Source organism: Acanthisitta chloris, unplaced genomic scaffold (genome assembly GCF_000695815.1).
Source record: "Acanthisitta chloris isolate BGI_N310 unplaced genomic scaffold, ASM69581v1 scaffold1815, whole genome shotgun sequence".
Classification (NCBI taxonomy): Eukaryota; Metazoa; Chordata; class Aves; order Passeriformes; family Acanthisittidae; genus Acanthisitta; species Acanthisitta chloris.
This window is the reverse complement of record NW_008674093.1, coordinates 58374-70500: the sequence shown is the minus strand read 5'-3', so window position 1 is coordinate 70500 and position 12127 is coordinate 58374. Positions and strand designations below refer to the sequence as shown.

Sequence of the window (12127 nt, the reverse complement as noted above, 5' to 3'; positions counted from 1 at the left end):
TATACTATCACCAACACGGCCTTCCGCAGAAACTAAGACTTCCTCAGTAGCTGATATTTCAATGGGACAGACTCTGGAGAATGCAGACTTGCTTCAGATGATAAAAACAACACTGACTGGCACACGGATCAGGACTTTGGACCAAATGCACTTGTCATCCAGCCTTTATCAAGGCAGTGGGAACAGTGCATCCCAGGACCCTGCTGAAGTTTCAGCCGAGTCTCCTCTGAGGTCATCCTCTCAAGATGCAGATGAAACAGCTGCTGTATCAGGTTTGCCTCAACTTGGTATGTTTGCCACATTGTCCACTACCCCATCAGTGACACATTTGAGTAGAGCTGTGCCATTTCAGCTGATACCATTAGAAACACCCTCCATTTCTAAAGAGCACATGAGGATCAGACATGCTTCCTACTGTTCCATCACCATCATTCTCCTCATTGGTAATTCAGTCATCTCATGCCATTAACTTTTCTAAACCAGCTGTACTGCCCATCAAAGTGCCTTTGTCTGCAGATCCTGACGGTTTCTTCAACACAGACTCAGCCAGCTCACAGGTTAGTGAAAGCAAAAATAGTCCTCTAAGCACAGCACATTCCAGTATGGAGAATCACAGAAAGGGTGCTGAGTTGTTCACAGGGGCCATGGCTTTGGGTCTCATTGGTTTGACAGCAGTGCATTTCACAGCACTCGTGGGAAAAGGGTCTCCTTCAGAAAGGACCTCTTTTTCACCTGTATACTCTTGAGTCAAAAATGCATCAGTCTCCCCTGACAGTAACTTTCAGAAGCCTGTCATGGTTCCCTAATGACAGTATGTATAATGTATCTTCTGCTGGAGTAAAACCAAACACTAACCCATTTAGAGCAGCACTGACTGACAGAAATAGTGATATCACTCCTCTGTCATCATCAGTTTTTCAGGATAAAGCAGAGGTTCCTACATCAGTCTTCCATCCTGTGGGTACTCCACATGTAATACTGCAAATGAGTCATCCTCAGTCTTTCACAGCACTGACTGATTGCACTACAGGTTCTACCCATGCACCTTTCATGTCCTCAGCTTCCCAGAGCCTGGCTGAGGTCGCCAGCTCAACAGAGAGCACATCTTCCCTTTCATTGCCAATATCACTTATTCCAGACACAAAGCACGCTCGCAGTGCAGTGCTGCCAGTGTGAACATTCAGAAGCAAAACAGATTTTCTCTTTAAAAATGCAACACACTCCTCTCCAACAAGCCCAAGGTCTCCCTTGCTAACTGAGACAAATGAGGCATGTACTAGGATAGCACACGCAAACAGTCCCAGGGTGGCAGAAGCCAACCAGGATACATTGCAAATCCCTTTGCCTCGTACCTCACAGCACTCTGTGGTGGCTCTGAATCAGATTTTTTGCAGAAGATCTGACGGATGGAACTTACCAGGCAAACAGCATTCAACTGTCAACTGCTTCTGCTCTCACCATTTCTGGTGGCTTTCCTGTGGCAAGAACAGCTCAACATCCTTTTGCAAGAGGAGTGACAGTAAAGATGTCCATGAACTTTAATGCTAATAATGTTCTGCCTTATGGATCTCAGCTTTCCAAGGTTTTTCCAGATATCCAAATCAGTACACTACCCATAGGATCAAGGATACTAGGCAGTGTTTTGGAAATGGCCATGATTAGTCTTGATCTAGCTGCAGTGCCATTGATGACTTCCATTACAGGTGATTCAAACCCCCAAACCTGCTATCAAATACATTTTTGGGACTGCACATCATCTACCTGGAGGTGCAGAAAGTCTGGATGTAACTGTAAATGAAGACAGAAAAATGAGAGTACCTGTTGTTGTGACTCCACATGGAGAATATTCACCTCCCAGAGCTTTCAATCACTTAACCTCTGATCAGACTTTGCATTCAGTTGATAAAAAGCCTCTTGCCTCTGTCATGACTTCAGCATGGGGTATGCTGCCATTGCTTGTTTCCATGACAACAGTGTTGGACAGCCACAGTTTCAGCTTTTCCAGGATTTCAAATGTGGACTCTGCAAGCAATTTAGATCCTGTCAGCTCTCCTGAAGTTGTAGGTTCAGCTTCTATGTGGACCAATAAAGCATTGCTCTCTTCAGGCAGCATTAGTATTCCTTCGGTAAAGACTTCAGTCAAAATGGCAATAAGAGAAGTTCCTCCAAGTACTTTTCCATTGGAAGCAGAGTACTGTGCACCATACTTGGTAGTTTCAAGTCTGCAAAGCAAAATTAATACAAATAAGCAGCCACTCTTCTCCACCCCTTCAGCAAACTACACCTATGCATACTGTAATCAAAACCTTTCAGATTCACCCTTTGCTGAAAAGAATAGTTTTTCAGAATTTGATGTAGATGCATTTGCACTGAAAACATCTCCTGTTCAGAATTCATCCCTTGCTATGGCATTGACTGCCTGACCCCCCTGCAAAAAAAGCATGGAAACATGGCTGGAAACACTGCTAATTTCTTCAGTGGTGGAGATGTTCATATCAGGATAGGTGATGAAGCACCTCTTCATTTACATGTACCTTCTGTTAATGCCACAGGTGCTCTTCCTAGCACTCTGGAATCCCAAACAACGGATGCTGGAGAGATTACTGACAGAAACCTTAGGCACAGCACTGGTGTTGGCTTTTCAGCTCACTGGCAACTTGACTCTTTCAGCCACCAACAAAAGCAGTGTCATTCTCAGCACTCTGCCAGCCCAGTCCCCCTCTCCTGTAACGGAGCCTTCTGGCTCAGCTCTCTTGCAAAGTTTTATTTCAGAAGACATTGCTTCTGGAAATTGGCCAGAATTTGCAGACAACCAATTAGAGTCCTCTGGTTATTTGGTTATGGCTGGTAAAACTCCAGTTGTGTGGAGGAGTGGGACACAAGTACTACAAGACATAGTCTAGTTCCCAGTAATATAAAGCTCCCAAGGGCATCCCATTGCAAACCCCAACCACCAGTGCTCTGCAGTCAGTCATCATAACTTCTGTCCATGCATCACCAACACAGCTAGAGTTTCCTTTTTTTTCAACAACCAACTCTACCCATTCTGTCCTTACAGTGTTATCTGGAGTATCTTCTGGTGCAATACCTACAGTAGGAACTTCAGAAGCAAAACCACTAACAAGAAAATCATCTCCAGCTTCACCAGTGCCAGCTTCTTCCTTCTTTTCTCTAGGCACTGAAAACACACCTTTGCCATCCGTGATGGCTTTAGGCACACCGATACTGACGCTAACGAAAAATAACAGTGCCACAAAATTGACATCAGATCTAAGCTCAGTAGGAACCCATGCAGATCTTCCTCTTGCAACAAGAAACACGACTGCATCACCTGTGGACATGACAGCTATGCTCATAACCCCTAAAAGCAGCACAGTCACAGCTTCCACACCTGCACCCACAACCCATGAACCAAGGCAGATAGAAACAACAGTCACTCACACCCAGAAGTTCCCAAGCTCAGACATCACCAAAATATCAACCCCATACCCACTGACATTTACAGCAGCTTTGACATCTATTACAGCATCAGCGAAAACAACTAGGCTTCCCCCTACTGCTCCTCTCGAAACCACAGCAGCAGCCGCTTTCGCTAACATGACAGCAGCTCCTCCCCTGGACTGCCGGCTCTCCGCCCACCTCATGGTCAAAACAGGTACGTGGGGCACTGCTTTTGCTGCGAGGAGCTTGTGTGGCTGTGAGGAGTGAGAAATACACTCCAGTGTCAAAGAACGTGGGGGCATTAGAATGGGGATAAGGCTGCTGCGCTGGCCAACTAGATGGATCAAAGCAGAGTTGTTAGATAGGAATGACATTGGCCTTACTCATGGCTTGGATTTTACAATGGATGTGTCAAATGAGGTAGTGAGATCAGGTGCTCTGAAGTTCAGTGGGTCACTGCAGGGATCTAGCAGAACCAGCTGGTGTGGAGGGACAACCCTGTAAGACAACATGATGGTTTGGTCTCTGTTTTGCATTAAGTAGTCTGTGTCACTGAAGAAGATAGTGTAGTAACCTCCCTCAGTCTTCAGCCCTGTTTATGCACAAACACCTAATTCTGTTTTAATATGAACACTTAATTCTGTCATCAAAGATTCATTTGAAAATAATGTTTAATATTTAGAGTTGCCCACTTAAAAATGGGAGGATTTTGAGTTTTCTGTGTGAGGAGTGCCACTTCTGGCTCTAACTCCTTTTTGATGGGCAGCTTTTCCTTAGCTGTAAGAACTCTAAACTAAAGGGGGCTGGAGACATCCATTGCCCAGATTTCACATGGACTTCTTATGGTAGCATGGTGCTGCACTGGAAGATGTGTGTATCTGGAAGATCTCAGCAAGGATGAATAGCTACAGAAAAAGGTTTATGGCCTTGTATAGACTGCATGATACCAGGTTCAATGAAATAAGCAGCTTTTGGACCTAATGTGTGTTTGTTAGCTGCTAAATATCTACATCCATAGTGTGATGAGTACTACTATTTCAGAAGATAGGAGTAGCTTGTATACAGTATATGATTGAAAGTACTCAAGTGCAGCTCTAAAGCTCTTTCTGCAAATTATAAGAGAAAAAGAAGGTAGTGATGAGTTTAATAAAGAAAGTGTACAGCTGCTTCCTAAAGGGAAAATAATTCTAGCAGTGGAGTAACGCATTTCTTTACCTCTGGCCATGAAGATGTGAAGCCTGCCTGTGCAGCACTAGCTCAGTCCCCTGGGAATGCTGCTCCAGTCTGTCTACAGGCAACTGAGTGGCTCATACCTCACTTGGAAAGGCAGCAAGGCAAAGACTTGTTGCTAAAGAAATTGCTTTTGTTAAGCCTCACTCTGGAAACAATGGGCTATTGCCATGGGATGAATAGGGGACTTGGATGCTGCTGAGCCCCTGCAGTTGTGTCTTTGGAGCTGGTGCTAATCCTGACTGCTTTGATGATCCCTGCACAGCCAGCCCAATGTAAAAGAATTAAACAAAGCCAACAGGAGCGTGCTGGTGTCTCAAACCACTGTGTGGTTTCTGTTGCTCCACAGTTCTGTTTCTGAACACCAGGAGGATGATGATCAGCAGTGCCTTCAGGGATAGTGTGAGAAGAGGGCTCAACCAAGTGCTGAGACAAGCGTTCCACCAAAACGTCAGCGCTCAGGTAAGCATGCCTGGCTTGCCTGCACCAGCTCACTGAAACATGTCCCCCAGCGAAAAAATCCCAGCTGGCTGCAGCTCCAGTGTTGTCTCTGGATGCAGGAAACCTCTTGGAAGGGTGCACTGAGCTTTTCCTATGGAATTCAGGCACAGGTGGCACCTGCTCTGGTCACTAAAAATATAAGGATTGCTTCAAAGCTTTTACCAATTTATTTGATGAGGAAGGAGAGAGAAATGCAAATTTTTCTTAGTGTGTTTTGGGAAATGACTACTCCCTGAAGTCCCCCTGCAGCTCAGGAGTGACTTCTGCTCATGGACAGCTGAGTGCTTCTGTGCTCAGCCTGCATCAATGGCAAGAGCATGGCAGGTAAATGGGATGTCACTGCTGCCAGTCCACTCCCTGGTTTGAAAACCCGGTTGCCTGACAAGTGCAATTCCACAGGGGCAAAAATCCCAAGCAGGGAGAAAGCACATTTTATTGGAAATAAATGGAGGGGGATATGGTCATCACTTTGGAGCTAAATTGCATGAACCTCTGCATTGCTGTGTGTGAGAGCAGGCTCAGATGGGCTGCTGGGGCACTGTTCTCTGGGACACAGAATCCCCTGTGCACTTGGGCAGGGGTTTGTGTTGAGGCCAAGGCTGTTTTGAGTTATACTCACCAAGTCTCTGGGAAGGGAAAAAAGTAATTTTGCTCAAAATGGAGGGCATGAAGTTGACTTTGGTCCCCATGATTTATTGCTGCAAGCGTGGACAATGTTAGTTGGTTTGGGAATTGTGTGTTCCTGAGTCTTGGCAGCATCAATAAAAACTGTCAGGTTTAGTCACTTACCTTTTTGTAAGCTTGAGAGGAGCTGTTGCCTTCTAAAAGAGGAAACCAGCTAAAAGTTGGTGAGGAGGACCAATTTCAGGCATAAAGCTTTTTGGAAGATACAGAATTTTGAGGTAAAACAACTCATGTTTTGGCTCACAGTGTGCTCACGGTTGTCGTTTGTCATTTCCACTCATATAAGTCCAGTATAGGAGAACAGTGGAGAAGAGACAGCTCAATCCTATGTTGAAAACTTTTGTCTTTCAAAAATCTGTCTCCAAGCCTCCTATGAGAGACATGCACAAAGTCAGTGAACTTCAGGCATGAAGTAGGAGCTGGAAGTTCTCTGGATTCTCTGTATTTTCACATGCCTAAGTGAAGTGTCCCAGTATCTGTACATGAGCAAAGCCTCAGCCTAAACCTGAGGTATGTCAGCTGTGGTAGGATGAAGCTGCACTGCCTCAATTCAGAGCACATGCTGCGTGGGCTGAGTTTGGAGCATTCTGAGCAGTTCTGCTAATACCATGACTGATATGACACTAAGTGATCCCGTAGGGTTTGTAGGGGGTTACAGGATAAAAACCCCTCAAGGGAGCCCATGCAGGGTGTGAAGTCCCATCAAACAGTGATCAAATGGCAAACAGTACAGTAACAAAATGCTTCCCTGTGTGTTTCAGGTTGAAATCCTAGAGCAGTCAAGTAACCTAACAGTTGGTTACTATGTGACGTGGGGGAGACTGGTTTTCATACCAGCTGCTGTAATTGAAAGGCTCCTTGCCTATGGCATTGGCAATGCTACGATAGACTTAAAGCAGCACGTGCCACACCTCCAGGCTGTGGTAGCCCTGGCCTTGCCATGGAAACCTCTTCCAGCCTACTACTTCCAGCTGAAAACAGGTGAGTGATGTCCTGCCACCTGTGCCTGGGGTGGGGTCAGTGCCCAGGGGTGATCCAGCCTCAGCCCCTGCTCTCCAGGGCAGTGATGTGGCAGCAGGATGAGCTCTGCTTTGGTTTTAGCTGTTGATGTTCCCAGCAGGAGCAGGACAGGCAGTGTGGGCATTGCTGCCCTTCCTGGTGCTCTGCTGTCAGCACCACTGGCTCTGTACTGAAGTGGCATTGCATTAGGGATGAGCCACACCAATGTGCTTGACTAAGACTTGGCAATGGTTATCAGGCTTTAATTGATGGGTTGTGCAGTAACCTGTTTGTTTCTTCTGGGGACAATCAGCTGAGAAACACAACTATATTATATATATACACAGAGATGAGCATGACTATATTTTACCTATATATGTACACACACATTTTGTTCTGTCTGGACCCATTGAATCTGACCTAGGTCCCAGTTGTCCATCCAAGTTTGCTGTTTAACCTCTCTGCACTGTAGCAAGCATCAGTGTAGAGCAGTTGCAGTGTAGGACAAGTTATGAAGGGGCAGAGAGAGTGCTGTAAAGCAACATATATTACATTATAAAAAGATTTCTTACGTGCGTGCTTACACATTTATATACACACGTTGCAATTAACCAGTTAAGTAAATTTTTCCTAGCACAAACAGGATGAGAATCAATATTATGACTGATTGTGGTTTGCAAGAGCAAATGACCCCCAAGATTTAAGACTAACTTCTGTTTTAGAGTGATTTCACTTACTGCCCAGCTCTGAGTAAGTAAATGCACTCATATATCACTGCACAAACAATCTCCATTTGTTTGTGGAGAGTATCAGCTCTAATCATGCAACTTAATTCCTACATTTTGTCTTAATTAAGACTAGTTTAGTGCAGTGCCTGAATGACATCAACTGATCTTATGTGGCATTATTTTCACCTGTTTAATTTGTAAATTGATCGTTTTGCTGTTGGTATTACAGGATTTATGGAACTGAGAATACTTTGTCCACATGCTAATACATTCCTTTTCCAGAGCTGCAGTTTGTGGGTCAAACAGACAATATTCAGTCGTGTAAATTTGTTCAGACCATGGAACAGAGGCTACAGAGAGCATTTCAGGATGCTGAAAGAAAGGTCCTAAACACCAGCAACAACTTAACAGTTCAGGTACAGCATTGAATGCTTTGCCAGTGCTTGTTGCCAAACTCTCTGGGCTATTCTTTGCCATGTGTGTGTTTTTATTTCCACATGCTAACCATGTTGAAGTAAGTTTATGCTTTCATCTGAAATAAGATTTTTTTGCCTGTTGCAGGAAAATGTATACATGCATGATTTGTAAGGGCTGTGACATTTAATGAATTTGAGTTTTGCTGTTTGCAGTTAAACCATATAGATGACATTCAAACAAAACCACATATATAAACATACTCTTCCAAATGTCTATTTTTTACTGAATATGTTATTCTGACACATTAGTTGCTTTCAGTGGGGCTATTCAGGTATAAAGATGGTGACAGGCATAAGTGTTTGTGAGGTCTGAACTAATGGAATATCTTCATAGAATTAACCAGGTTGGTTGAAACAAGTAAAGTTTCACACAATCATGTTGAATGAGGTGTATCTAATCCATTGTTCAAGTCAACATTTCCCCAGTTTGTTTGCACTGGCTTGGTTGGGTTTGTTTGGTTTTTTTAAACTACTTTTCTAACTGAGCTGAAACACAGCAACACATTGTTTTTACCCGTTTCAGATTCTGAACACCTCCAACGTCTCCCAAGCTGTCACTCTGTTTTACGTAGTGAACAATCGAAGCACAACTCTAAATGGCACTATTTCCAGCAACCTTCTTAATCAGCTGTCAGCTGAGCTGGTGGGTTTCTACCTCACCTACCCACCTCTCACCATTGCTGAATGTAAGTATGGACTTCCCAGCACACAAGCTCCTTAAGCTTAGCCAGCACTGGGCTTTTTTTTTTTGCTCCAGTGGCTGTGCTGGGATAACACTTTGAGTGTTGCCTGGGGACTGAGTGAGCTCTAGCTCTGCTTCTTTGTTTAAAGAATTGTTGGTGTGTCTGTTGAACTTCATCCTCAGTTTAAACAGTGATCCAAGTGCTTTGGCATCAATAGTTTGCTTGGATTCCAGTTTTCACAAAGAATCAGAGGTAAAGAGAGCTGAAGACAGTTGTGTGTCTGGGTAGCCTGTGTGGCATGTATGCTCTCTGACTCTGTGTGCTAATTCCCTTAAAATGATTAAAGGGACAAGACATTTGATTATGGGGATTTCTGTTTAATCTGCTTGTTAATGTGATGTGTGAAATTGAGCTCACTGCAGAGACAGGTTATCTGTTCCCTGGAGATCAGTGTTCACTGGAAGTGGGAAGAGACAGGGACATGCTGGGTACATCCATGCATGGTAATGGAGTGGGCAAAGAAGGACAGATTTCAGCTGATCTCACTGTGTGTAAATCTTCATGAGATGCTTGTTAGAGCTGAAATACTGTGCTCAAGTACCAGTAAAGAGCTGGTTAAGCTTCTGGTAGCTATCAAACCCACTGATAAGGCTAAACCAGTGATGGAGTGGTTTGTAATTTTTCATTTCACAAGCATTGAAATAATTGGGTACATAAGATTATAACCAAACTTGTCTTTATGATCTGAACACAGAACTGAGTGAATTTGTATCTTTAGGTAAAGTTATTTAAGGTTCTTGTTCATTTTCTGATTCTAAGAAAAAGTAGAAGCAGACTGTAGGAAAGTGAGCACTGGGGAACACACAAATCTTACCTTTTTTGTCCATACATTTGGTTTGCAAAGAGCCCAACAGCAGAGAAATTACCTTGTGCAGTTTTTCATCAGTGACTTGCATGATGAGCTGTCTGGGGGGTAAGTGGTTCCCCTCCCCTGTGAGGCAGTCAGGAATCCCAGCTCACTATGGTGACTGTGCAAATCTTTGGAAAAGGAGGTGTGTATGTTATTCTTGAGGCATTACCCATCGAATTATGATATTTGCAAACAAGTAGGTGAAACTGCCCAGCAATGATCTCTTGCACTGAGTTGCTGCACTTTTGAATCAGAGTTTCCCTAACAGAGTGAGAGACACATCTTGAGGTAGGCTTATATTTTTGGAAACTCTCCTCAGGCAAGGGGAGGTGGAGAGGATGTTGACAAAGGGTACACTCAGGGGCCTAAGAAGGGATGTATCCCATTCCTCATCAGACAGGAACGATGAGGAATTCCTCTTCATGGCTGGTGGACAGGCTGTTGAGTGCCCAGTGTGTGGGACTTGTTTTCACAGGGCATCCTGGAGCACAAGGAGAAAGCCTGAGGAAGTTTGGATGATGGCTGTGCTCAGTTCAGGTGTTTGGCCTCCAAAATAGTCCTGTTGCACAGGAGGAGGATTATGGTGCTTCTCACAAAGGCAATGCAGACTCATGGCTTGGTAGTTAGGGGCTGTGAGAGCTGTTTGTCACACAGCAAGAGCCTCGTGTGGTACTGCAGCTCTCTGTTGATCCCCACACATGATGAACAGACCTGATAGTCTTTAGCTAGTGTTCCTTTAACAACTAATGGCTTATATTTCATTTTGGAGTTCTTGGGTTTATTCCCAGTGCAACAGCTGTACTGCAAACTCATGAACTTAATGCACAAGTGGTATTTATGGCTCCAGACTGATAGTGTGTCTGGAAAATGTTTCCTTTGAAGAGCCTTTGATGCTTATTCATGTGGCAGTGTAGTTGTTTCAGTTTATCAAACAAATATTGAGGTTGTTTTCAGAGCATGTTTTTCCCACTAGGCTCCGGTGGCTCCTCCAGAGCCTTTGCAGTCTGTCATGGAATTGCAGAGCTCAGGGCACACTGTGAAATCCTCCTCAAAAGCAGTTTGTGTGTGTAATCAGATCCTTTACAATGTTTACTATTTCAAGCCACTTTGGGGTTTAAAAATCAAGGTAACTTAATAGCAGCATATCAACGTGCAAAGCATGGATATTTCTGAATGAAGCTCCCAGCATTAATCTATTGAAAAAAAAATGCTGCTCCGTAGCATGAATTAGCAGCATATTGAATTTTACAGCCTGGTGCACTATGGAGATGGAGGAGCTAACAAAAGGCATCAAAACAGCAGATACCAGTTTCTCACAGATGTAAACACATATGGTAGTAACGCCTTAAACAGTGCAGAGTGAGAGAGTGAGAGCTCCACACTCCAAGGTGTGTGCACAGCTTTGTTAGTCTGGTTTGTAATTCATGTGGTTTATTTTAATATTATTTTAGGTTAAAATCGTGGTCTGGGTTACGTGAGGATTAGTCACAAAATCCTCATGGAATCTCATCCTGGTTTTTTGCAGGGGAGAAAGCAGCAGGCATGTATACAACATGAACACACACTTATTACCTATTATTCTTGGTACTAAGCAGTCCTGGGCTTTGCCCCAGATGATGGCACCAAGCAATATTTTGGCAACAGGAGATACACATTCTACTCTGTACAGCAGCACTTCTCCTGTTTGCACCTGAAGTGGTTTTTCAGACAGAAGAGAAATTGTAACCCTAAAAATTGTGTCTCTAGATGTCCTCTCAGGCTATAATTCAATTTTATCTATCACTATCTGGTTAACCAATTTTGGGGCATACGATGTGTAGGATGTTGAAATATTATGACATAATTTCAACTTTTATTTTAAAAGCTTTGGAGTATCCAAACCTTGATGTCTCAGAGTCAACGAGAGACTACTGGGTGATAACAGGTACTGTTTAATCTCCTTCCCTTCCTCCATGTATGTCAGGTAATAACTTTGTGTGCTCATTTATACAAACACATTGGTGCAGTAATTTTACACAAAAATAAGTGGCTGCCCACTGGACCTGCCTGTTGCATTCAACTGGACAAATGTATTTACAGTCACTCTGGGGCATGACTGATTTGTCACCTCGAGCACAGATGTCTCCTGCATCTAACACCCACATCAGAATTCAGGGTACTTTGGTCTAAGCCCTTCTGAGAACAGCATTATCTTCTCAGAGTTTTGAAACATTTTTTTTTCCCTTTCCCCTGGGACTTGAATTTAAATCTGAAATCAAAAGAAACTCACAGATCTAACCCAGGAAGAAAGGTGAGCTGTTAAACCAAGAAGTTTGTTATGATTTTCTCACTGAGTCTGGGCATTTTTGCCTCTTTCACCTGAAGCATTAAACACATGATGCTCTTAGGCTCATGTGTTTAATGCTTCAAAATATTTGTTTAATCAGGTAATTTTACTGGTATCACATTCTCTTTCACAATCATGTTGACTTCAGA

The 12127-nt window shown here is 43.6% G+C and overlaps 1 protein-coding gene across 1 annotated transcript in view; it reads left to right on the top strand.

Annotated features, from left to right (window-relative positions):
• The first annotated feature begins 3204 nt into the window (after positions 1–3204).
• The window catches only part of KIAA1549L (KIAA1549-like ortholog), a 55432-nt gene continuing 46509 nt past the window's right edge, over positions 3205–12127 (top strand). Inside the window, exons 1-6 of the mRNA XM_009075180.1 lie at positions 3205–3655; positions 5021–5133; positions 6618–6837; positions 7866–7999; positions 8583–8745; positions 11517–11576. Coding sequence (XP_009073428.1) covers positions 3205–3655; positions 5021–5133; positions 6618–6837; positions 7866–7999; positions 8583–8745; positions 11517–11576 — 1141 coding nt within the window. The remainder of the gene's footprint in view (positions 3656–5020; positions 5134–6617; positions 6838–7865; positions 8000–8582; positions 8746–11516; positions 11577–12127) is intronic.